General features: G+C 33.6%; 2 protein-coding genes, 1 long non-coding RNA gene, 2 other non-coding genes and 1 pseudogene across 5 annotated transcripts; 5 read left to right on the forward strand and 1 right to left on the reverse strand.

The window, feature by feature from the left end:
* The first annotated feature begins 342 nt into the window (after positions 1-342).
* Positions 343-5,699, forward strand: LOC129318794 (endoplasmin homolog; annotated as a pseudogene).
* On the forward strand, positions 4,245-5,489 carry LOC129318352 (endoplasmin homolog). Its single transcript, XM_054963076.1, has 2 exons — positions 4,245-4,601; positions 5,277-5,489. Exons 1-2 carry the CDS (start codon positions 4,245-4,247, stop codon positions 5,487-5,489), a joined length of 570 nt encoding a protein of 189 aa, XP_054819051.1.
* Positions 5,700-10,506: 4,807 nt separating the features above from the next.
* TRNAL-CAA (transfer RNA leucine (anticodon CAA)) lies at positions 10,507-10,590 on the forward strand. Its single transcript has one exon. It is a non-coding gene; the product is annotated as a tRNA-Leu (tRNA).
* A 1,846-nt stretch (positions 10,591-12,436) lies between these two features.
* Positions 12,437-14,558, reverse strand: LOC129318340 (pathogenesis-related thaumatin-like protein 3.5). The gene is made up of 3 exons (XM_054963066.1): positions 14,363-14,558; positions 13,560-14,253; positions 12,437-13,067 (listed from the first exon to the last, which is right to left on the reverse strand). Exons 1-3 carry the CDS (start codon positions 14,418-14,420, stop codon positions 12,854-12,856), a joined length of 966 nt encoding a protein of 321 aa, XP_054819041.1. The 5' UTR covers positions 14,421-14,558; the 3' UTR covers positions 12,437-12,853.
* On the forward strand, positions 13,027-14,338 carry LOC129318341 (uncharacterized). Its single transcript, XR_008595223.1, has 2 exons — positions 13,027-13,167; positions 13,251-14,338. It is a non-coding gene; the product is annotated as an uncharacterized LOC129318341 (long non-coding RNA).
* A 9,945-nt stretch (positions 14,559-24,503) lies between the features above and the next one.
* LOC129319129 (small nucleolar RNA Z279/snoR105/snoR108) lies at positions 24,504-24,609 on the forward strand. Its single transcript, XR_008595439.1, has one exon. It is a non-coding gene; the product is annotated as a small nucleolar RNA Z279/snoR105/snoR108 (small nucleolar RNA).
* Positions 24,610-27,433: the final 2,824 nt, after the last annotated feature.

Consider the following 27,433-nt stretch of genomic DNA (forward strand, 5'->3'; position numbering starts at 1 on the left):
GTTTTACCACGATCCAATAATTAAATTATAAACTAATACTTTTATTGAATTACTGGTCTGGTTTTTATAATATCGACATAATCAATCATTATTTTACATAAATAAATTTTAGTAAGTTTTTGCTAATAAAAAGGAACACGAAGATGCATGTTAAGCTTTGAAGTTTGAATAGGTTTCACAATAAATATACGGTAAATGCATTTGTCCTTCATGGTTTTTGGTAATTTTTTATTTTTTTTAGTTTTACCGTTTTAGGCTTTTAGTCGGGAAATGCTCAACTTGCCAATAGATCCTAAAGTGGTCAGATCTCGCGACTGTCTGCCACGAAGTCCAAACACTATGATGAGGAAGTAGACGGTTCCTTTATCTCTCCTTCTACTCTGTATACTCCTTCTCTTTGCCGATCAAGGTATTACAGTTTTTCGATTCTTCGTTATCTTTGTTTTGTTTTTGAATAGAGACTGCATTTTCTTAGCTAAAGACCCGGGCCTCAGTGTGGTTTAGTTTGGTGATTCGATTTGAAATGTGAATGCAATTGTAAATCGGCGTTGGTTTAGGTCGAAAGTTTCAGGCGAATGCCGTGGTTGATTCTGAAGAGCTTGTAGATCCACCGAAGGTGGAAGACAAGATTGGCGCTGTTCCAAATGGTCTTTCCACCGATTCTTATGTGGCCAAGAGGTTTTTTGAACTTATTATGCTTTACTATCTCTTTTAATTTTTGCTTTGTATCGTTATTCCTTAAACGTGTTTTCTTGTGAATGAAGGGAGTTGGAGTCAATCTCTAAAAGATCGCTTCACAGCAACGTGAAGAAGTTCGAGTTCTGGGCGGAAGTGTCGCGGCTCATGGACATTATAATCAACTCCCTCTATAGTAATAAAGATATCTTCCTCAGGGAGTTGATCTCCAATGCTTCTGGTGTAAGCTGGTTTTCTTATAAGATTATTATTTTGCAAAGGTATCGCATCAAATTTGTTACCTGAACTTGGTGTTAATGATTACTCTACCAATCTAGGCACTGGATAAGATTAGGTTCCTCTCCCTCACAGACAAAGAGATTTTGGGTGATGGCGATGGCTCGAAACTTGAAATCCAGGTTAGTACGGTTAAATGCTCAACTTAGTCTCAACAATTGGTGATTTGGGCCTTTTATACATTGAATGATGGTAATTTGATGCAATCATGGCGTTAGTATTTTCTTGTCGTTGTCATCGGACATACATGGTTTGTTTGTTTTGTGGCTTAAAACATTTTATGACATGATAAATTTCAGATTAAGTTAGACAAGGAAAAGAAAATCTTATCAATTCAAGACAGAGGTATAGGTATGACAAAGGAAGATTTAATAAAGAATTTGGGCACGATAGCAAAATCCAAAACTTTAGGTATATTATATATTCTGTTCTCTTAGCTAATTGCTAAATGATTTTAGATTTGTGATAAGGTGTGAAAGATGTTAATCGAAACACCTTATCCATGCAGCTTTCGTTGAGAAAATGCAGACAAGTGGAGATATCAATCTTATCGAACAATTTGGAGTTGGCTTCTACTCCGTGTATCTTGTGGCTGACTATGTTGAAGTCATTAGCAAACATAATGATGATATACAGTAAGTTTTTTAGATTTGAAGTTGTTTGAATTTCATTCATTCCCAGCATTGGCTAGAAATTTGGTTGGCTTTCAGGTACGTCTGGGAGTCCAAAGCTGATGGAGCATTTACAATATCAGAAGACACATGGAACGAACCATTGGGATGTGGAACTGAGATTGGAATACACCTCAGAGAAGAGGCTGGGGAATACTTGGAGGAGTCTAAGCTGAAAGTATGCAAGAGTTGTTAGCTTAATTACTATTAATTACTCAACTATAACTTAACGTCTTTTAATTTTTGTTTATGTATTTATTTGTCTGCGTAGTCACTAAACTGGTGTTCTATTTACATTAAGGTTAATGACAACATATGTACTTGGTATGTATAGAAGGTGATAGTTTTTGTCTTTGACAACAAATAATAATAGGGTGTCTTCCCGGGGTAGATTTTGTACTGTATTATAGTTAGTGTCTGTGCCTCTATCTCTGAAGTGATTCCATTTGCTATTGAATTTTGTTTAATAAAAAAAAAATATTATCTTGTATCTTCCAAACGTTTAAACAAGCCCCTCAGTATGTTGTTATGGATTAACAACTGGCCATTCTCTCTGTTGGAACTTTCCTTCTTGTTCCCCGCCTATTTTTAAATTGTTAAGGTAATAGTTTTATTGTAAGATGACTTCCTCAGTGTTTCACAAAGGGATTTGATGCTAATTAGGACTAAGGCTAGAATAAATCGTTGAGCTGGTTCTATTGAAGACTGATAAACATGATTCAATATTTATTCATTCCACAGGAAGTGGTGAAGAAATACTCTGAATTTATCAACTTTCCTATCTATATTTGGGCAAGCAAAGAAGTTGATGTGGAGGTGCCTGATAATGAAGAGGAAGAGGAAGAGGAACCATCAAGTATGTATAACTGAAATACTCGGTTGGGTGATCTTTCTTTTTAAAACCCTTAGTTTTAGAATCTACTCTGGCATTTGTCCATTGACTTGTTTAATTTATGTGTAGACACACACATATTCTTTTCATATATTGCTGTCATTCTTACCTTATTTTAATTCATATACAGCTGAAAGTAACTCCTCTAAGGGAGATAGTGGGGATGAAGATGCTGAGAAAAGTGGAGATGAAGAAACAAAGCCCAAGACTAAGACAGTGGAAGAAGCAACATATGAGTGGGAACTTTTGAATGATGTGAAAGCTATTTGGCTGCGGAACCCTGAGGAGGTTACTGATGAGGAATACATCAAGTTCTACCACTCTCTTGCTAAGGTATATTGCCTACATAATTTGCTATGGGATGCTGAAGGGTGTTATAGAGGATTTGTCTTCACCCTGAAGTTTGTTAATTAGTGATTTACTGTTGTGCAGGACTTTAGTGATGAGAAACATCTAGCATGGAGTCACTTTACTGCTGAAGGTAATGTTGAGTTCAAGACAATACTGTTTGTGCCACCTAAGGCTCCTCATGATTTATACGAAAGTTATTATAACGCAAACAAATCCAACCTGAAGTTATATGTTAGAAGAGTATTTATTTCAGATGAATTTGATGAATTGTTGCCAAAATACCTTAGCTTTTTGAAGGTATTTACCAGAGTGCTTTGTTACTGCCACTTGTTACATTTTATAAGCATTGGCATTTTTCATTTTCTTGACACACATATATTTTGACATTGTGAACAGGGACTTGTTGATTCTGACACCTTGCCACTTAATGTCTCACGAGAAATGCTTCAACAAGTCTCACAAGAAATGCTTCAACAACATAGTAGTGTAAAGACTATCAAGAAAAAACTCATCAAAAAAGCCATTGATATGATTCGTAGGTTAGCAGAAGAGGATCCTGATGAGTCCCCAGACACAAAAAAGAAAGGTAAGGTATATTTGGACTAATGTTCCAGAATCCCAACCCCCGTTTCTATTGTGATTTTCAAAGCTATTCAACTCTCCTATCACTGGCAAAATAGTAGCGTAGCTGCATTTTGTGCAAAAGTTTCGGTTTATCTTCACTTTGTTAACTATTCCAAAGTTCTGTGCAAAGCTTTGTTAATTTTTTTTTTTTTTTTTGAATGGTTTTCACTTAAACTGATGTTGGGTGGTTGATGCAGATGAGAATGAATTTGGAAAGTCCATTAAACTTGGAATTATTGAGGATGCTGCCAACAAAAATCATTTGGCTAAACTACATAGAGTTGAGAGGTGCCTTGCCTGTTTTCTGATTGAATTTTTTTGTGGGGTGCCTTTTGCAACATGTTATTGATCCTTGTTACTTGTTGACAATTTAATTGAACTATTGCAGCACCAAGTCTGAAGGCAAATTGACTTCTCTAGATCAGTATATCTCCCGAATGAAATTTGGATAGGATATCTTTTACATAACTGAAAGCAGTAAAGAACAATTGGAAAAATCTCCATTTCTTGAGCGGCTTAAAAAGAAAAACTATAAGGTACTTATGGTTTTTAGGGTATTTTTACCGAGTTATACTTGGATTTTTTTTTACGCCCTCAAATTTGGAATACTTCTTATCTTTAAATTTTGATTGGAAAGGAACATGATACCATGTCTTTTAAATGTACTTGTTTTTCAATTGCTACAGTTTATTTTCTTCACTGATCCTGTGGACGAATACTTGATGCAATGCCTGATGGATTATGAAGACAAAAAGTTTCAAAATGTTTCCAAGGAGGGATTGAAACTTGGGAAGGATGCAAAAAATAAGGACCTGAAGGAGTCCTTCAAGGATCTGACCAAGTGGTGGAAGAAGGCCCTTTCCAATAAGAATGTAGATGATGTGAAGATATCCAACCGTTTGGACAACACACCTTGTGTGGTAGTGACGTCAACATATGGCTGGAGTGCTAATGTGGAGAGAATCATGCAATCTCAAACGTTGTCAGATGCTAGCAAGCAAGCATACATGCGTGGCAAAAGGGTTCTTGAGGTCAATCCTAGGCACCCTATCATCAAGGAGCTTCGAGAGAGAGTAACAAACAACCCTGAGGTACGTTCTAGATTGAATTCTTCTAGCTACTTTCAGTTGCTGAGATATTCAACGTATGATTATTAATAATAATAACATTTGCTTTCTATTTACCCAAAAAAAAAGCTGCATGTTATTCAACCCCCCCAAAAAGAAAGAAAGAAAATCAGCGTGTTTATTATATTATTGAATAATACAGCTACGCTCCCTTTTCTGTTAATCTTTCCCGGCTTTTAGATAATTGTCTAATCTCTACTATTTAGTATTGGAAGGTTTCTAGTTTTTTTCCCCATCTACTTTTAATCTTTATTCCTGTTCAAATTTTCTATGTGCTGTATGCATCAATGCATGTTTACTTTTCTGTGCATTTCATGACGCAAAAGCTTAGCTTTGCCTATGCTGTTAGAAACTGGAAGTCTGGGACTACTTTGTTCGATTTCATGAATGATGGTCAATTTGCTTTTGTTTGTGGAATGATCGATTATGTAATTCTTGTCAATCTGTTTTCTAATTCTATCAACATTCCATGAATTCTGTCATAAACTTGTTTTTGTTGGTAACATTAGACCCTATCCAAATGATTTCTTCCCCCCACCCTTTGGTTTTTGCCCAGCAGAATTGAATTTCCGAATTTGACATGACCCACTTACGTTTCAGGATGAGAGCATGAAACAAACAGCGTAGCTGATGTACCAGATAGCCCTCCTTGAAAGCGGCTTCATGCTAAATGACCCTAAGGATTTTGCCTCCTGCATTTACGATTCAGTGAAGTCTAGCCTAGACATCAGTCCTGATGCAACAGTTGAAGAGGAAGATGATACTGCTGATGCTGAGGCTGAAAGTGATGCAAAAGAAGCTGCTGCTGCGTTAAAGGCCGAAGATGATGGTGATGCCAAGGACGAGCTGTAGATCTGCTCGGTGCCAAGGTGGACAAAACCACAAATCTCTATCACCCTGCCTTCCTTTTGCTTTTTAATTTTTGGTTTAGTTTCTCGAGGCAAATCTTTACAGCCCTCCAGCATGAGTTTTGGTTCCACATGGAGTTGGTAAAATGAACAGATTGGCCGTAACACTGTAGTCATTATATAATTTGAAGTTCTGCCTTAGCATTTAGTTTTACTATTTCGATGCTTATGCAACGACGGAGTTCCCTTTGCATTACTGATACCTTTCACCTCCGCCCCCCCCCCCCCCAAAAACTGTGGGCTTTTGGGATGGAGATAGGGTTTTGGGCTGTGCCGCTGCCAAGCAGCATACGAGTCCTTCGTATGTCACAATTCACGTAACGCAATACGAGCTTGCTTTATTTTGTCTAGTCAGGAATTTTGGTTAGCTCAAAATAGGTTGTGTAAGGGTGTTAGGCTGGACCACGATAAGATCACAAGGGATGTGGCTCTATGAGTGAAAAGAATGGCTGGCTAAGTACTAGGATTTTTGGGTGTTCATGTTCCATGAAAGTATCTCGAACCAAAATTGGATAGTCTGTTGATTTTAAATAAATAGACTTAAGGCCTGCTACCAAAACTTTTTTTCAAAAAAAAAAAATGTAACCAGATACACTATGGAGAAAAGGGCTCCTGTTCTTCCCTTTATCCATCAAGTTGCGCAACTTTTCAAAAGTAGTATAAATTCTACTCGTGCATTAAAAAAAGAAAAAGGTTTATAAATTCCACTACTGCTTTAGGCAGAGTAAGCATTGATTGGTTGGGTTTTAAGAGGCAACATGATTGAGGCTGCAGCATCCTAATTTTTTTTAAATAATTTAATTTAATCATGATGGAAAAGTATCTATAATAAACAAAAATTAACTTATCTTATATATTTTTTAAAACAATTCTATAATTTAAAACACTAGTATGATAAAAAATAATAAAACATAACTTTATAAAATATTTTTTTTAAAATTAACTATCATAGTAGAAAAGATTAAATTCTTTTTTAAATAATACGAAACAATTTTATACAACTAATATACATTTACAATCATAATTGGGTTACAACCATCTAACACATTTTATATCAATAAATTTAATATAAAAATATTTTATAATTAGCTTAAGCTTGCACAATACAATATTTCAGATAAATTTTTACCTTCCACGTGTCATTAGGCTAAAACAACATTTTCCATCCTTATACTCCCAACAAGTACAAACCATAGACCAATAACTAAAATAAACAACTCAATCAATTTCCAAAACAAGCCAATTATTTGACCTCATAATTATGCCATTTCAAACCATCTAAAATAAATCAAAGATCAAAGTTATAGTCATCCAAAGTATATCAAAAGTAGAAATAGTTTGAAGGGCATGATTACATCATTACATTCATATAATTGTCAATAAATAAAAAGCTCTAGTATTGCCAATATAACACATTAAAAATTATAAATTAAATACTTAAAAGAGACCATGAATCTATACCACTAAGTCTCAAGGACTTCTCCACGCACCGCTCATGGCTCTTCTCCAGAAAATTATTAACCACATAATAAGACTCAAAAGTCTCAGTAACCAATACTAATTTATGATAGTGTATAAAACAGTTAAATATGTGCTTGTTAAGTGGGGAAACAACAGCCATATAATTCTAACAAAAATACAAGAAATATTACAATACATAATAAATAACTATCCTTATCTCCTCCATTAACCTCGAGCCATAACCCTCACTCGGTGCTAAATTACCCGGTCAAAGGTAGATTAGCCTGAGCCCTTACACGCCACCTATTGGGCTCCAATAGGAATATACCAAATGGCACATAAATACAACAACAACAACAACAAATCTCCCAACACCTCCCACAACAATTAAATAAATCCATAACAATATTGTATAATTATACAATATTACAATCTTCACAATTTTTTTATTTTTAACAATATTACAATATGACATCCCACTTGGCAAAAATACTTTAAAATACATATCCACAATTTCACAATTTTTTTATAAACATAACAAGATAATTTCTCAACAACAATTCATAATTTTATTAATAGTCACCCAATTAACACAAAGCAATACCAATCACAAATTAAAAGCATGGTTGCCTCGTGACTTTTTTAATAAATTATTCCTTATAATTTTTCTCCATCACAATCTTCACCAACAATACAATCTACAAGTAACATATTATTTATAAATATTAGTTTTAATTATTGAAACTAATAAAATAACTTTAATAATTGAATTAGAGAATATAACATAATTTTTAGTCTTAATCTTAATATAAATCTAGAGTTAATACTATTAAGTAAAATTTTTAAATCCTCTTTTAGTCCTCAATAAACATTAATAAACTAAAATCAACCTTTAAACTAATTTCTATTATCAAAATTTTTCTTTTTATTTCATAAATTCGCACCTAAAATATTCAAAAAGTGAAAATTGAGTCTCAAACTTAGAATCATCATTCTATGGCCATAATAATCAATTTCTCATCCTAAATAATCATCTAAACTTCAATAAATTAACATATATTTTCAGATTTAATAAAAATTTAGCCTAGAGTTTGATCCATAAGCCTCAAATTCCAAGCTCATCAACAAATTTATATTCTAAAACATTTATTATACCACTAACAACCTCAACAATTACATTTATTTAACATAAATTCATCCCTCTTTTAAACCTTAGATTTTCTACCACCACAAAAACAAAAACCAAAGAGGAATGATGGCTAAGAAAAAAATTTTAGAATACTTAAACAGTCTTGAAAAGCCTAAAATAACACTTTAAATATCCTATTAGAAACTCAAACCTTTAAAACTCAGATCCCTTCTTGCCGGCGACTCGCGTTATTTCATCTCTGCTCTCACGCGCAAGAAAAGGAAAAGGCTAGACGGAAAGAATGAGAAAAGAAAAGAGGTGGGGGATATTTAAAAAGGTGTGAGTCCCATGACCTTTTTTTGTTTGCCTTCATTTCTCTTTTATTTTTTTAATATATATATGTCTACGTACTTGCACGCAATCCGCCCCCTCCTTTTCTTTTTTTTATATTTATTAATATATATATATATATATATATGAATGTATGTATGTATGTATGTATATGTACAATACACTTGTGCGAGCAAAACGTCCACCTCTCCATTGTTTTATATTTTTTTAATTCATATATATATGTATATTATATTTTTTATTTTTCAATCTCTCTTTCTATTACATTTCTCTTTCTTCTTTCCTAATAATAATAATAATAATTTTTAAAATTTTAATTTAAAATTATATTTTAAGTTAGATTTAATAATCGTCTCTTACTAATTTGCTCACCTTTAAATATTTTTAAAATTTTTCTTAACTCAAATTAATTATTAAAATTTAAATTAAAATGTTATAGAGGCAGCCTCGCGTGATATTGCCGCAAAGTTGAGCGACCGACGATTAGCCACCTTGTTGCTAAGATTATAAGCCAAGCAAAGCAATCACTTATTTTCCAAAATCGAAATAACCACACAGAACCTCCTTTTCTGGTGGGAGGCTCACCAGTCACCAGCAGTCCACTCATGAGATTTCCTTAGAAACTTTAAACAGAGCAATTAAGCAACAGCATAATTATGGCGTCCTTCGTTGAGGAAAGAGTTGAAGATTTAAGTTATAAGAGAGAGCGAAGCAATCAAGGAGGATGAGTAACAGAAGGTCGACGAGTTAGAGGACACTCCAATCAAATAGTTGGTAATAAGAATGGAGAGGACTTGTGTGGTCCAATATGTCGATATAGCGGGAAGATGTTGAGTTCTATTTTGTATAATTTAGGGATTGACAGAATTTTGATAACCATTTACAGAACTTAATTGTTATCTCCTCGAAAAGAAGACTAGACACACTACACACAGAGCATATCTAATTCGTTTATAAAATTCTGTTTGTTTCATTGTCAAAAAGTAGCTAATATTCGACATCGTGGGTTGTAAAAATAAGGATATTGAGGTGTCGTGCAACCACAGAAAACTAAAATGCGAGAGTCGTGCTGGGGTGGCATGCATAAAATTTTGAAAAATGACGAAAGTAGATGCTAAAACTAGCACTGGTTAGTGATTATCGGGAACCTAACTAACTTCTTATTTACACTATAATTAATGACTATAAAAACTTCGATCCTTCTCTTTTTCTGCCTCAATTTTTTTCTTTCGAAGTCGCAACTTTCACCTTTGATTTTCAAGTGTGTTTTTAATTGCTTTTTACTTTTTCGGACTCTGATATTTCCATGGCGATATTGATTGATTATGCTTTCACACAAAGCCTGTTTATTCACACTTAAAATTTCATGTAGTTGGCCTCAAAAGTAGAGTCCGTGCATTTCATTCCATTATTTGTCGTCATGCATTGTTCTTAGTTTTACATTTAAAAAAAAAAAAAAAAGAATTCACTTGTGACTTTGAGTTCAAGACAGTTTTCAAATACTCTATCGAAACTATTTTAGCATTCTCGTCACATTTTTCTCTTCTGTTAACTGTTCTTCACATGTTTAAGTTTGAGAGAATTACATCTAAGTCTTACATAAAAAAATTAATTACTACAAGATTCATTAATAATTGAATTAAAAAATTGATAACTAATTGTGTTGTAATTAATTTTCTTAAATCTTATAGTAATTAATTTTATTGTGTGAGACTTTAATATAATTCTCTTTTTAAGTTTCTACATTCAAATAATTTCCTGTCATTACTTTCCTTGTAGATTTTGTTAGCCACCATAAATTTTCACAATTTTTTTTAATATTTATCATTAAAATATAATAAATAATAAGCAAGCGTAAAAGTTCTGTAAATAAAATATAATTTTAAATTCATTATAAAATTTTTTACACATTCATATTTCAATAAACATGTTAATAATAAGAATAAGAATACTGAATCTAAAATTTCAAGAGAATTGATTAAGTAGTAAAAATATGTATACAACGAAAAGCGTGACCCAAGTCAGGATGGCCGAGTGGTCTAAGGCGCCAGACTCAAGTTCTGGTCCTCGTGAGAGGGCGTGGGTTCAAATCCCACTTCTGACACTTATATGCTTATCCTATTTTTTGCCTTTATTTAAAATTTAAATATTGAAGTGTGTCTCACGCCATTGGGGACCCACTGACAAAGGAGCCCATTGAAACTTTGAAAGGCTGGCTCTGTTTAGTAATTCGGTGCGTGTGATTGTCACCTAAGCCAAAATGGAAGAACACGCTGCCTAGGTGGTAATCATGATTTTAACATTTTTTTTCATTTAAAAAAATGGAAAAAGAGACATACGGGACAAAACTTAATTGAGCTTCGGCCCTTTTTGTGGGAAACACAATGGAGCCATTGTAATATTAAATAGATAGTGCATAGCGGCAATAATAACCAACGTGACCATATTACAGACCTATTCTACGAGTATATTTGGGTAACTTTTAAAAACACATTTTAATCGTATTTTGAATGTGTTTTTATTAAATTTAATAAATATTTAAATCTCTCAAACATACTTTTATCATGTGAAAATTAATAACTAAACACACATTAAGTTTGACATTTCATAACTCGACTTTCACATACCACACCTCTCTGATCCTGTGTTCCCCACATCTTCATGTCACTAAAATATATCATCTCACAAAGTGGGAATCTATTGGGTACTCAGCCATCGAGCAACTTCACGTGACTCATTGTCCGGCAAGAATTTCATGTCATGTGACTCATAATGGAGCGCGATGGGGTCAAACTCGATAAATGAAGTGACAAATAGCAGGCGATGGCGGACGAGACAGGGAACAGCGTCCATGGCATGCATTGAGATAAGCCCATTTTTGAACTCAATAATTCAACCACCCAATACTTCAACGATAAGCATAATAAAGCAGAGAATAACAACGGCTTGGTCGCGACTTGCGATTATAATCGTGACTTTCCACCACTCAAATGCAGCGAAGTAGGGCACTACTGTTGCGGATGTGACGTCAATGAATTTAAAAATGATACCAGACGTTGATCAGTGCATCCACAGTGGCCATTCAGTCTTGTCTCACACCTCATCATTTTGTTTCTCTATTCATGAAATTTACATTTTAGTTTTGCAAGTAAGGTGGAAAAGTACCCTATTCTTTTTATTGCCAATCATTCTCTCAACTGCTCTTTTGTTTCTAATTCATCTTTAAATATCGTAAACTGGAGCTTAATTTATGTTATCGGATCATGTGTGGTGCGTTTTCCCAATCGTCGCCGACAAAACTGCAGCGTATATACCGACAAATTGAGCCGTAATATAGAACATTGCCTGCGGAATAGACTAAACACAAAGATACCACATCTCTTCCTGTAGCTAAAGATTTAATAGAGTCATATACATTCTGAAGCTAAAGATTAAATAAAATGAATCCCATCGCCCGCGGTATTATGCTCCACATATCTAAATCTAAAGCTAGAATAATAATCATAATAAAATATAGACATCATGAAATTTTTAATCTCATATTTATTCAGCTATCCATTTAGTTTTTGAAATTTATTCTTTATCAATGAAGTGTCTAGAGTTTTATAATCATATACTCTTTCGTTGAAAAATATAAAATATTTTTTTAAAAATTAAATGTTAAAAAATATAAAATATTTTTAATCTTTCTAAGTGTAATCATTATTTTTTGTCCAAAAGTGTCCCTATTGATAAATAATTTTATTTTATATTTATTGTAGGATGTTTAATAAAAATAAATATAAAAAAGATAATATTAGTTTAAAAGTAGATAACTACTTTATTAAAAGGTAAAATTTATTTAAAAATACCTTATATTTTTTAATAGAAGGAGTACAATTTAGTCATTCTATTTTTTTGGGCAAGCCAAAATGACTAATTATATTTATAGGCACTTGACTGAACCGAGATTAAATTTTAAAAATTAATTAAAATAAATTTGAGGACTACAATTTTTATTATATCTAAAGCAAACAAATTAATAATAAATACCCCTTTCTGTTCTCTCCCTCACCCCTCACTTTCGCTCACCTCCGACACTGAACGTGAATTGCTTTTGGGATTCAACGACAAAAGAAGGTCATGTGTCGCGTGTCCAAATTGACAAGTTAATGTCATCAGCGTGGGCCCCCATAAAGCTCTAAAGGCCCATGCCGCCGAACTGACACAGATAATGGATGTGCAGTGATGGGCCGGACCGGGCAGAACATTTTAAAGAAAAGAAAAGATGGAGTAGGAGCCGACATGGGGAGGTCCTGGTTCACACTGCCGGTTTCTTTCTACTGATGTACATGTATTGGCTAATCAATCGTTTGATTATATTAGTATCAGAATCCCCGGATAGCCACTGATACGATGATGATGCCGGCGAGGAATAGGGATTCGAACACGTGGATGCACGTGGAGGCCGATATCTCGCTTTGATCGAAAGCAGCAGCACCCACGTACACCATGCTGGGGCCGTCTATGTCCTGTGTCGGCGAGCTCGGAGCCGCCGGAAAAGATGGGCTGTTTGTGCTCTGTCCTTGTGATGCTTTCTGACTGCAATTCACGCATCAACAAAAAATACGATGCCATTGTCATAACGGTTGTGAAATTGGGGCATCGCCCACTGATTAATAAACAATGCTTCCCTGAGACAGTAAGTGAAGAAAACCCCATGTGCATTTTATTTTATTGTTGTAATTCTCTAACTTCAAGTAATATCATATCATTATTATGCAGCGCTGAGATTCGTGAGGAGTAATGCTATCTAGGGCAGTGTGCCTCACCCTCACTCAGGTAAGAATACGATCCCTCTCTCTGGTGGGCCCAGAAACATATGCTCAACAAATAAAAACCAAAAAAACAAATGCCCGGTAGAGTAACCGATTTCCCAAACACTACTCGTTATCGTGTCGCTTAATCAGAAGTATGAATCACCCACGCCCACAACGTTCACCAGTTATTCCGATTCCGATTTCCCAAGCGAAGCTTTTTGCCGATAAAAGCCCATTAATTAATTATTTAATAAAAAAAATATCGAAATCCAACCTGGTGTTTGGGGATGGACAGAAGGTGATGGTATAATCGGCAGACGCACATGTGAACGTGCTTGTCTTGTCGTCGTAAGCGTAGCTGTAGGCGCGTGGGCACGCGTTCTTGAATATTTGCGAGTATGACGATGGCTTGCAGGTGTTCGGAGATCCATACGCGCCGCTGCAACAGTACCGCGGCGACCCAAACGCCTCGCACGCGCTCTTGCATGCCACCCCTTCCCTCCCGTCATCGCTCATCACCTTTAGCTCTGAGGGACACGCGCCGTTCAGATCCGACACACAGCCCGTGCTCGTGCAGTTGTCACCGGAACCACCTTGAGGAACCACCATCATAGGCACGTTATATCCGTCTACCAAGCTTACATCGAAGAAATCAAGCCCTCCGGCTCCGTCTAAAGTGAATTCCGCCAACGTCGCCGGCGGGGAGGCTCCTTTCCCTCCGCATTCCATCTTGCCAGAGCCACAGTCACCGGTGACGCACGTAAACATGCCGGTGGAATCCTGGGAGCACTGAGTTCGGCCCCAGAAGCGGCCACCCCAAGAAGTGGGTGCGGAGATGGTCTTAGACTCGCCGGTCTGAAGAACAAAACCGGTGGAAGAAAGAGGAGTGACGCCGGCGTTTGAAAGGATGCCCGGCCATACTGTGTAGCCGCATTTGTTAACTATGGTGAATGTCGTTGAAAAAACCCCTGCAAACGGTGTTCCCACGTTATTACATTAAACCTCATCTTTGCTGAAAAGAACATAAACGAAATCAGAAATTTGTTTGTTTAATTTTGATGCCACAGCCAAAATTACCTGATACAGATAAGTGAAGCGTTAGAAGAAATGAAAACAATACTGTTGGCCGTTCCATATATTTGGATGAAATGAAATCTTGTTATGAAATAATGAATAATGTAGAAGAAGAAGAAGAAGAAGTGGATAGTGGCTGATGAAGCTAGAAAGCCAGATATCAATTCGTCTTCCCTGTGGCAGTTAGGGGACGATGGGTTTAGCCGTTCAGCAGTGCAAATTTATAGACAGTGAAGCATTGAAATGAAATTTTTAAGAAATTGATGGGCTCTTTTGGAAATACGGATTTTAGTATTTTGCCGCAGTTTTCACTTGGGGTCCCAGCAGAGGTGGGAATTCCACAGTGCGATAAAAAAAGCCTCGCAGTCAGAGTAACGGTCAGTAATTCAGTCATTCAATGCTTTATAAGTTTTTATAGTTTTGACAAGTAACGTTCCTCTCTTTCCCATGTTCTGTTCGTCTTTTGGCCACCTGCCCTTATGTTGGGTGAATCATATTGTTACCCACACAAATGACAAATGGAAAACGATTTTCTTGCTAATTGATCGTTGAAAAGCGAGTTGAATTTTCGATGATCTTCCCACAGCATTGGCAGCCTCGGCCGCAACCCCTCCTTTTCTTTTCTTCCTCTCACATCTCCATCCCAACAATTGCTGACAGAGATAGATACTCGAGGTAAAGAGAGAAGTTAGAGGATTTTGAATATCAAATACAAGTGTTTTCTGTGTTATGTGTATATATATTTGAGCCGTTCAAAAATGATCCTAATTTTTCCTCTTTTAGTTTGATATTCAGATTCTTCCCCGTATAAAGTGAATACAGCCCAAAAATGCAACTTCATCTTAGTACAAAAGTTCCATAGTTTTTTGGAGTCAACTCAGGAAAGCCTCCTCTCCTTCTTCACTGAGAGAGAGCCAAATCTGGATGATTCACATTTAATTTAAATAGTCTAAATTTAATATTTATAATTTTTATTTTTAAAATAAAAATATATAATAATTATAAAAAAATTAATAATTATGTTTATCAATCTAACAATTAAATTTAATATGAATGGTTCAAATTTAATATTAAAATTTTTTAATAAATTTATTGCCTTATTTATAGTATATCTATATTGTCTAGAATATATTTAAAAAATTAATTTTAATTTTTAATATTAAATTTAAATTATTTATATTGAATATGAACCATCAGATTGGTAAACATATTTATTAAATTTTTTTATTTTTAAAATAAAAATTAAAAATATTAAATTTAAATTGAAAGTTGCCCTCAGCGATGGAAGCCAACTTCATATTTTTTTCACAAGCTCAAATTAATGCGTGTACAATTAATAGAGCACGAAAATCCAAGTCTTATTTCGCTAGCATTTCAGCAGCGACACGTTTTGTTGCGTGCGTGATGAGTTTATGTTGCTTCTCAAAGGGAGATGATCTATATGCTTCAGGGTCAACCTTGTAAGCACGAATCTTTACCTTCATACTCTTTTGATTTTTTTATATGAGTCAATATTATTAATTTTATTAATATTAATATAAAAAAATATAAAAATAAAAATATATGAAATTTTAAATATATTTTTATATAACAAATTTAAAAAATGATGTCATATTATTTTTTCTTTTATGAAGGATAATTTTAAAAATATTTTTTAAATATTACTTAAAAAAATTGTATCATAATTTATAAATAAAATTAAATAAATTTTTTAAAATATGTTTTATAAATAAAATCTGAGAAAGTATATTGTAATCGCTGCCTAAATGGTCCTGCAGTTCTATAGTACCGTTTTGACATTTTTGATTGAAACTCACGCAGTTAGGAAAAGGGCGAATTGTGGGTCTGCATAAAAAATATGCAGGTGTGGGTCATGTGGCATACTAAACAAAATGAGCACGCAATTTTTCAATATGTACAGTATAATGCATACTGTAACATTTTTCAGAAACTCACTTGATCTAAAAATTAAAATATTGGGTATATTTTTGGAAAACAACATAGATTTGAGTCCATGCCTTTTATTTGAGTTTTGTTATAAATTTCTGCACTTTTTTTTCAATGTTTTAGATATATATATTTTTGTTTTTTGATATTCTAAACCCTTATTTTTTTAATGTTTTAAATTTTTTTTATGAACAGTATTATAAGGATTTAGCGTATAAAACAAATAAAAATACAAGGATTTAGAATATAAAAAAAATGTAAAGATTTATAACAAAATGTAAATAAAATGCAGGGATCAGAGTTATCTTTTATTTAATTAATATTAAAATAAGAATCCAGTAGTTGTAATTTGGAAAGGGAGATTATTTGGTAGGATAGTTGAGTACAGATTCACCTTCCCGAAATGCGATCAGAAAATTCATGGCATTGTTGAACTACTTTGGTACTCTGTTTCCATCGTACTTCACGGGGAATTAGGCTTTCTTTCCCTTCAGTCACGCCAGAAATCAACTACTCAGATTATATTCAAATAAATCAAATCAGAGATTATCTCTTTGAAAATACATGACCCTTTAAGATATCTGAGTGAGGAGACAGGTGGGTTCAAAAATATCATGTATAATGTGAAATTTGCAAATAATTTGAATCTCTGCATGTAGACTTTGAAGGTTAAATCTGTATCTAGCATGGTGTCGTTTTATTGATGACGCCAAACACGTATGTCTCAAGGACTCTTCATAAAAATATGATTCTTTTTTTAATTAAAGACATGTTAATTTAGATATGCTTTTCAGACGTGTGTTTGTGTATCAGTCAAAAAAGAAAAACAAAAAGGGACGTGTGTAAAATAACGATGGGGTGAAGTATTTCTAGCAGAGATTATCAGCTGAAGCGTGCATCTTATCAAGTTAATTATGATTCACAGTCGAGTTATTAGGCAACTAATAATGATTGAAATGGCTGCGCATAATGTTTCTCCTGTCATGCACGATTAATTGTTAATAATACTGATACTTCTTTGATATGTATCAGAATATTATTTTTTAATTAAAAAAATTAATTTCAATTCATATCCAATATTTTTAAATTATAAATTGATACTTTAAAGAAACAAGTTTCTTGTGTAGCCTTGCTCTCCATCGTGCTGTAAAAGGAAATGAAATACTTGCTAACTCATTCATTTAATAAAAAGAAACAAGTTGAATTTTAAAATAGTAGAAGATTTGGTTTATGTTCATTTTAATTTGCAACTCTTAGCTAAGAAAAGTGAAGAACACAAACAAGAGAAATCTAAGATGTGAAATATCAGTGGATATAAATGAAAAGATGACATTAATGGTATTGAAATTTTGAGAGCGGCAAACTTATTTCTTGATAAACCAAATAAAAAAGTTAACATTTTTTTTTCAGATAATGGTTGAGAATGAGAAAATATTAATGCTATACATATTAGTAGGGGCCAGATAGTAGGTAATTAGGTATAGATAAAATAAAAATATAATTATTAATTACGTTTTTCTTGATATTACTATAAAAAGATTATACATATATATTGGTTCAGATATTTTCTGAATTAAAATTATATTTTTTATAATCTTTTATAAATATATATACACATATTGTATCTTATGTTTTTAAAAAACAAAAATATTGATCTTTATATCGATACACATGTCAATATCTATCCATAACAGATGACATCTTTTAAATAAAAAGTTACAGCATCACCCGTACCATAAAAGAAAGTTAAGCATAAAGAACACAGGGCTCAATACAAGTCATCGCCTAGCAGGCTCTTTCTACGTTCAATTGCGGGGAGCCCTTCATGAAGTCCATTATTATGTCAAGAACAAGATAGCTAACCACTTTAATTAACCTGAAAGTCAATGGTAAAAATCATATCAAATAGAAAAGGAAAAATCATTCTAAAGTCTCATGAAAACATTCAAAATACGCTGAAGTCCCATAAATTTATCAAATAACTATCAGATCCTAAGAAACTTAAAAGTGAATAAATCTAAAAATAAAATTACTAGTTTGTTCTCTACCATTAAAAAAGAAATTTTGCTCGAATGCATATCTCACGAAACCTATGATCAGCGAGACTGAAGATTGATGCATATCCTTGATTGTTGATCACGGTAGGGTAATTTTTACTTTCCCATATCTCTGATTACTGCCCTTGTTTTCATCTAAACAAGGTGGGAGTATTCATCCGCGACTGCAGTATTTCATCGCGCGACAGAAAATAATATAGTGATTGTTGAGTGAGTAAACGATTTCTCACGTGTTAATGATTTTATTATTATTTAAAGGTAGGATAATGCTTTCTGGGTATGCCTACGATCATTTGATTTGTATAGCTAATGGGTAGGGATTCATTTGGTGCGACATTGATACGTTGAAAAATATTTGATACGAACAACTCTATATGTTGTCAATAGTGTATTATTGTGTTGTCGATATGCTATCGATAATTGTGATACACTATATTGTGTAGGATGACTTGTAAGAATGTTTATACCACCGAAAAACATGTATTATGTTATGTTTTTTTTCATATAGGGGACATTTTATACGTTATTCTCAAGCATGTGATGCAAGCTTCTTTTATTGCAAAATCTTTATTATGAAACAACATTATTTCTTGTCAATAGTGGATAAATGTGTTGACATTATGCTGTATATAATTGTCAATATACTATGTGTGGTGTTAGTTGATCTGTAAAATGGTAAGTTCTTCTGGAGAACATATATTATATTTTTTTCATATAGAAAACATTTTCAAAATTATGACCAAGAAAGTATGCAATATGCTGGGGGGAGTGCTAGAACAAGAACAATAAAGGAATGGACAACGTATAAAGAGTTGACAAGAATGATATCATCAAACGAGTAGCACATACATGCTCTTGTTTAGCATGGCAAATGAGTGAAATACCTTATGTGCATACATGTGCAGCAATCAAGCTAGTTTATGATAATATGTATAATTTTGTGGATGAATGTTATAAGTTTATCGCTCAACAAAAGATATATGCCAACAACATAAGACCGGTGGCCACACATGACTATCCATGTTTATAAGCATTGACGGTGACAAATTTATTAACCCAAACATGCTTGAAGCTACCAATGACTATAAGGCCTTCGGGTAGGCTAAAGCGTAAGAGAAGGAAATCTCAAATTCAAAACAAAAGTGTTTATCATTATGCAAAAATCCTAATCCATGCTAGAAAATATCAAAGACAAGTGTACTTTTTTGTTTATGTATTTGGAATTTATTTTTTTATTTATTGTACCTAATGTATCAGCACTTGTCAATGAAGAATGCATGGCTTGTCAATGAAGTGATAACTTGTAGTCAATGACCAATGGTAAGTAGTCAATCGATTCTTGTAACTGGTTAATTTTTAAAGGGAATTATTGTACTTAATGTATCAGCACTTGTTAATTAAAAATGCGTAGCTTGTCAATATAATGATAACTTGTAGTCAATGGCCAATGACAAGTAGTCAATGGGTTCTTGTAACTGGTTAATTTTTAAAGGAAATAACAGCACTTAATGTATTAACACTTGTCAATGGTGAATGCATAGCTTGTCAATATAGTGATCACTTGCAGTCAATGGCCAATAACAAGTGGTCAACAGGTCCTTATAACTAGTTGATTTTTAAAGGGAATAATAGTATTTAATGTATCAGTACTTATCAATGATGAATGCATAATTTGTCAATATAGTGATAACCACTTCTTAATTGCCAACAACAAATAATCAACAGGTTCTTATAACTTGTTGATTTTTAAAAGGAATAACAACACTTAATGTATTAGCACTTGTCAATACTGAATGCATAGATTGTCAATATAGTGATAACCACTTGTCAATTGCCAACGGCAAGTAATCAACAGGTTCTTGTAGTTTGTTGATTTTTAAAGAGAATAACAATATCTAATGTATCAGCACTAGTCAATAACGAATGCATAGCTTATCAATAAAGTGAAAACTACTTGTCAATCACAGTTGGCCACTTGTAAACATTTAATTAATAAAACAAACTATTTGCCATATTTACAAACTTGTAATCACCATTCATAATAACATTGTTTAAGTTAACTACATGAAATAAGCTAATTATATAAAAGGACATGATTATTAATAAAGTTATATCCTAAAGTTCTATCAATAATCTTCTATTTTTTTTCTTCTTCCTTTCATAGGATCTTTCTAACAAGGGCATGGCTTCGTGCTCCTTCACATTGTTACAATGACTCAATAGCCACCACAAGATTTCTATCCTCTTTTTATAGAGATCATCCTGCACTACAAGTCAGTCGTATGAGGTGTAATAGAGATTTTGCAATAAAAGAAGCTTGCATTACATGCTTGAGAATAATATATAAAATGTCCCTTATATGAAAAAAAAACATAACGTAATACATGTTTTTCAGTGGTATAAGCATTCTTACAAGTCATCCTGCACAATATAATGTATCGACAACTATCGATAGCATATTCATAACACAAGAATACACTATTAACAACATGTAGAGTTGTTCATATAAGATATTTTTCAACGTATCAATGTCGCACCAGATGAATCCATACACATTACGTATGCAAATCAAATGATCGTAGGCATACCCAGAAAGCATTATCCTACCCTTAAAAAATAATGAAATCATTAACGCATGAGAAATCGTTTACTCGCTCAACAATCACTATATTATTTTCTGTCGCACGATGAGATACTGCAGTCGCGGATGAACACTCCCACCTCGCTTAGATGAAGACAAGGGCAGTAATCATAGATATGGGGAAGTAAAAATTACTCTACCGTGATCAACAATTACGGATATACATCAATCTTCAGTCTCGCTGATCATGGGTTTCGTGAGATTTGCGTTCAAGTAAAATTTCCTTTTTCATAGTAGAGGACAAATTAGTAATTTTATTTTCAGATTTATTCACCCTCAAGTTCCTTGGAATCTGACAGCTATTTAATAAATTTATGAAATTTCAGTGTATTTTAAATGCTGGAATTTTAGAATGATTTTTCCAATAAAAAAGGAATGATCACTCACTCGTGGTGATATTTATTTTACGCTTTACTGTACCTAAGCGCCGTGGTCGATACTTATTTACTTCTCACCCTCAGTAAATTAGCTGTTGAATTGGCTTTTTAGGATTTAACCTTCTTATCTTATTATATTCAGCAAAAAAAACATTTCTTGAATTTAAATAACTGAAGTCTGCAAGGTGATTAGATTCTAAGCGTAAAAAACTTAAAAAGGTATCCAAAACAAAATTAAAAATTAAAACGCACGCGCAGGCACAGAATCGTAAAGAAGAAGATGAAGTCCCGCGGAAGTATGAAAAGACCCGGGCTCGGTGCCAAAGCTCCATACCTTTTGTTCACACAAAACAAAATCAGATCATAATCAAATAAATTATGTTGAACAGCTGTCCTCCTTATTAACACACAATATGATGACCTCATCGCATTTCCATCCTATTCAGAATAAACAAAGCAACCCACGTCCTCCACATAATCCTATCCTTCCATGACAACATTTCTCAACCCTGTATAAACATTCTGTGGATAAATCGTATTAATTTTACTCAAACAAATTCAATAAAATTCATGCGTTATCGTAAATTCTCCTGTAGTGTTCTGGGCGTTTTAATAGCGAGATTCAGAGGTTTTTTTTTTTTTTTGGTGGCCCTTTCTGTGAGAAGTGTGGAAGATGATTAGGTCCTTTCAGCGACAAAAAAGATTCCTACAAGCAATTGACGCCCCTGAGAAAGAAACTTGAGGCTGAAGGCTTCCAATAAAATAGACACCGAATGAGCTGGAAAACCGCCCAGTGATTGTGTGCGTGACCGATCCACACACAACTTGAAAACAAACCTATCAATGAAATTGAAGATGATCATCGTTGAAAAACTTGAAAACTCGTGACTCTATCCCACTTGCCCTCAAATTACTATATATATATATATATATATATTGTCCAGGCCTGAAATAATATTAATATATGTGAATAGAATGACGAATTATATGCCGACTCACAGTAGTGGCAATATATTTATTTGAGTGGGTTGGTTTTTGTTGGGACCTCAAGAGGAAGAGATGATAATTATGATTGGAGATCATATAAAGGTGATAGGGAAGGGGTGACGATGTGAATATGTGAATTTTATGAGTGGCATTGTTAGCAAAGCATATTGCTACTTGATTGATGCCGATTCAGCTTTTGTAGTTTCCAATCGTGACAGATTTCCCTCACTGTATCAATTAATCTATACCTGCCCTGTGTACTATTATAGCGAGCCTGCTTGCTAGCTTACGATTTGGCATCATACTTGATTAATTCTTCTTTTAAGTATAGAACACGCCTACAAATTAATGAAAAATGCCTGCAATCTATAGGATATAGGAGTGAGGGTTTGTATTTTGGATAATCATGTTGCTCGTCTTGAAACTTGATGCTGCAAGTTCTTGACCAAGCAATAAAAAGGGCTTGACGTGCCTTGCAGTTTCGTGAATGGTATTCATGAAGAAATTGATGGTCCAGTCAATCTTGAGGCCAATTCAAGTACCAACCCGCCACTAGTCCACTCAAGAAGGGAAAAGATTCCTCTCCCTCTAATTAAAACCTCAACATAAACTTCGTATAGGTCCAAATTGCATAGCCCATCGATTAATATTAGAACGGGCTAGGCTGTTTTCTTTTGTTTTATTTTTGGGGAAATGAGCCCCTTTCCATGGATCACCCGCTATCCTGAGTCTTTTATTGAGTTGGGTGAACTTTAACTGAGCACCAACAAATATGGATCGAGACGGGTTGGAATTGTTTTATGGTGGAAGGTCTATCACCAATTTTACTGCATTCCCACAGCTTGAATTCAAAATTTTTAATTAAAATGATGTAACTCCATTGACAGTTAAATCAAGTGTTTAGTAATAAATAAGCTGTTTTCTTGTTAAAAATAGTAAATCAACTTGTTTTCTTTTAATAATCCCTCTAATTTCATGTTATATCAATTTTAATCGTTACTATTTTCCGAAAACGAAATAAGTTTTTTTAATTTACTTTTATTAAATGAACTATCTTTAAAAATACTAATACCCCTCACATGCAACTTCTGACCTTACTCATTAGAAATCGTAAAAGGGAAAATTGAAATAAAATAATTAAAATTTTATTCTTTCTATACAAAGTTTTTTAAGAAAGGTGGTTCATGTATAGGATTGAAAGGAGTATGGAAATTGATTTGTATTTCTTTTATTACTTACAAGTATTTTTTTATTTAAGATAGTTATGTTTTAGATATGATAGGACATTAAATATGAACATCTTTTCTGGAAGGGAAATTGACTCGTATTCTATCACAGATGGTTTCCACACTTAACTATGTCCCAGTCCATTTCAAAGAGAAATTGCACAGTTCTTTTTTGCTCCCCTCTCTTGTTAAGCGTCTTCCTAAAAATCACATCAAACTTTGATTGAACTTCAAGTCTCCAGCTAATCCTGACACTAACTCACCCAGTAAAAGGGGAAAATTCTGTGGATTCATATTCTTATTTCTGTTCTCAAGATTCAAGACATCGTATTTCAGAGAAATCATGAATTATCTGATGTTAAATTATGTGTATGCGTATGCTTCTTCAACAAACCTACATTCCATTATAATTCTGTTCCTCGTCTCAAATCACATGGCGGAGAAAGGGAACGTTTTGAATCGAGGTTGGCAGAACTGGCAAAAGCCAGGAGAAGCGGAAGGGAAGTGCAAATTAACGAGAAAGGGATTAGAAGAAGAAGAACACGGTCGAGGGATCCTGTAAAGTATGGAGGGTTATCATACAGAAGCTCATATTTTGCAGACAAGCGTGAAATGTGCAAGCAAACTAGCAGGACGCAACATTTGGAATGCAGAGTGCTAGTATATGCCCAGAAACTTGATTGTCTTCCTTCAAGGACTTGTGTAAGAGAAAATCCTGGCCTGGAGAAAGAATTAGGGCTCCAAAGCAACAACCGCCTTACTATTATGTCCCCATTTCAAAGCGTGGGACGATGAGATGCTTGAGGATTTACATCCCACATCGGCCAAAATAACACCAGATAAGGGACCAGGCTCCTTTAAATAGAAATGCGATCGGCGAGGTAAACATGATCCTTCAGGCAGTAAAAGGGGATATGAGGAGTGGTTGGATCTCGCGATCTCAATGCGAGTTGGGTGTCCACCCCAAGCCTGGTTACGACAATTTGGGCACTCTCACTGTCACCGATCTGATCCCTATCCTGAAGGCCCAACAACACCCCCAAAAAACTGCTTGTTTTTTACCCCTTTCTTTTTCCCATATAATATTTAATATTTTCATTTGAAATAGCATGAATAAATGAATATAGTTGTTGTAAAAGTAAATAAATAAAGGATTAGAGTGGAAATCCTTGAATTTTTCCAAGCAATTAGTATATTAAAATACTAAAAATTTAATGCCCCCCTTATACTTTCAGAAGTAGTATAATGTTGCCAGAAATAGATGGTCTCCCATAGTGGACCGTTAAAGTGTGAGTTTTGACCATTGAACGCTTTGCTGGCATGCATTGTGAGATTGAATCAGCATCTGATGTGTCTAGAGGGTTCATTGAACATTGCCTCTAGTAACAGGTCTTCATCCCAAGCTACACCATCTCCTCTAAATTGAACGCTCCATATAATTCCTCTCACCAATCTCAGGTTGGCTCATCTATGCTTCTTCACCGGTTCATTTCAGCCACACATCACCATCAGAGATCAGCTCCAATGATGGGATTTTTGGCGTCATTTGGATAGCAGCATTGCTAAATTCGAAGAATCCCGTGTTCAAGAAATGTTGGATCGATTCAATTCTTGCTGCCTTGTTTCTAGGGATGTTGCTCTGAAGAAACCCTATCGTGTTAGGTATAAATTTTTAAACCAAATCACACTAGTCCATGGCTCTTTCAAACCCTAAGGCTTGAGCCTAGCACAGCATCATGAGTCACCCCTTCCTTCTGTTTAAATGAGTTTGGGAACTTCAAAGCCACGGGTATGCAAAGGACAAAGAATAATGAAAGCTCAACCCTCCATCACTTTAGAGATCAGAGGATGAGGCAATGGCAGTGACACAAGCGCAAAAGCGGCGCAGGTGCCATGATGGTGACTGGAATCCTTCTATCCCAATTTGATTGTTATGGTTTGGGTTTAATGATTTTTAAACTTTGCTTATTTGATTTCTTTTTCACATACTTGGCTTATTTTCCAATTTAATCTCCAAATGCTTATGGCTTGTTCAATTTCTTAAACTTTGCTTATGTGTTATCAGCTCCTCAGTTCTTGCTCTATCTTCTCTTTACTTCAATCATCACTATTGCCATAGATGTCTCTGCCTCACAAGTTTGCAAAGGTTTACAAACATGGCTTAATTTTCAATTTAATCTTTTTCACAAACTTGGTTTGATTTTCTTGTTTGAAATTTCATGACCTATTGAGTTTGTAAAAGTTTGATTTGAAATATTTTTAATGCTTCACTAACTATGTTGTCAGTGATAGTAAATGAAGGTCTTTTTTTTAGATCTTATAAATGAGTTTTAATGAAAGGAAAAAGGTGAAATAGATGTGAAGTGTAACATCCTAATTTAAATTTTAATAGTTAATTTTAGTTAATAGAAATTTTGAAAAATATTTAGAGGTAAGCAAATTAGTAGAAAATAATTATTAAATATAACTTAGGATATAATTCTAAATTAATTTTTTTTAAAAAAATTATTAATTAATTAATTAAAAATATTATTAAATTATTATTATTATAAAAAAAAGAGAAAAGGTGTGAATAAAAAAAAAGGGAAGACGAAGAAGAAGAACGAGTTTGCTTTCGACGCCGCGTGCTGCAATCATTACGTATATATAATAATAATAAAAAAAGGAAAAATGTGGAACCCACTGAATTTTTATAAAAACGCACCCGTTTTCTTTTGTTTCTTCAATTCTTTTCCTGTGCACGAGCTGAGGCGGATAGAACGCGAGTCGCCGGTGTGAAATATCTAAATTTTTAAGGTAAGAGTTTTTAATAGGATATTTAGGGTGTGATTTTAAGCTTTTCAAGACTAAGTAAGTGTTCTAAAATTTTTTTTTAGTCATCCTTCTTCTTTGGTTTCTGAGTTTGTGGTGGTAGAAAATTTAAGATCTGGAAGAGGGATGAATTTATGTTGAATAAATATGGTTTTTGAGGTTGTCAGTAGTATAATAAATGTTCTAGAGTATAAATTTGTTGATGATCTTTGAATTTGTGGCTTATGGATCAAATTCTAAACTAGATCTAAAAATATATGTTGATTTATTGAGGTTTAGATGATTATTTGGGATGAGAAATGAATTATTATGGTTATAGGATTATGATTCTAAGCTAGAGACTCAATTTTTAATTTTTGGGTATTTTAGGTACGAATTATGAAATAAAAAAAATTTTAATAATAGAAATTAGTTTAGAAGTTGATTTTTAGATTATTAATATTTATTGATAATTAAAAGAGGAGTTAAAAAAATTTTACTTAATAGTATTAACTCTAGATTTGTATTAAGATTGAAATTAGGAATTATGTTATATTTTTAATTCTATTATTAGAATTATTTTATTAGTTTCAAAAATTGAAACTAATATTTATAAATAATATATTATTTGTATATTGTATTATTGGTGAAGATTGTGGTGAGAGAGAAATTTTAAGGAATAATTCATTGAAAAAGCCACAAGATAACCATGCTTTTAATTTATGATTAGTGTTACTTCATGTTAATTGGATGATTATTGAAAAAATTATGAATTTGTTTGATTATTGTGGGAGGTGTTGGGAGACTTGCTATTATTGTTGTATTTATGTGCCACGTGGTACGCCCCTATTGAAGCTTAATAAGTGGCTTGTAAGGGCTCATGCTAATCTACCTTTGGTCGGGTAATTTAGCACCGAATGAGGGTTACGGCTCGAGGTTAATGGAAGGATATAAAGATGGTTGTTTATGTGTATTGTAATATTTCTTATGTTTGTTGGAATTATATTATTTTTAATTCTCACTTAGTAAGCACACACTTAATTGTTTGT

Source organism: Prosopis cineraria, unplaced genomic scaffold (assembly GCF_029017545.1).
Source record: "Prosopis cineraria cultivar Desert tree isolate PC_DT_omini unplaced genomic scaffold, ASM2901754v1 PC8, whole genome shotgun sequence".
Taxonomy (NCBI): domain Eukaryota; kingdom Viridiplantae; phylum Streptophyta; class Magnoliopsida; order Fabales; family Fabaceae; genus Prosopis; species Prosopis cineraria.

Coding starts and splice junctions, on each gene's coding strand:
- LOC129318352 (XM_054963076.1), top strand. CDS start 4,245: ATGGATTATGAAGACAAAAAGTTTCAAAATGTTTCCAAGGAGGGATTG. Junction 4,602..5,276: donor GAGTAACAAACAACCCTGAG/GTACGTTCTAGA, acceptor CTGATGTACCAG/ATAGCCCTCCTTGAAAGCGG.
- LOC129318340 (XM_054963066.1), bottom strand. CDS start 14,420: ATGGAACGGCCAACAGTATTGTTTTCATTTCTTCTAACGCTTCACTTA. Junction 14,254..14,362: donor GCTTCACTTATCTGTATCAG/GTAATTTTGGCT, acceptor CACCGTTTGCAG/GGGTTTTTTCAACGACATTC. Junction 13,068..13,559: donor TGTCCATCCCCAAACACCAG/GTTGGATTTCGA, acceptor CGTGAATTGCAG/TCAGAAAGCATCACAAGGAC.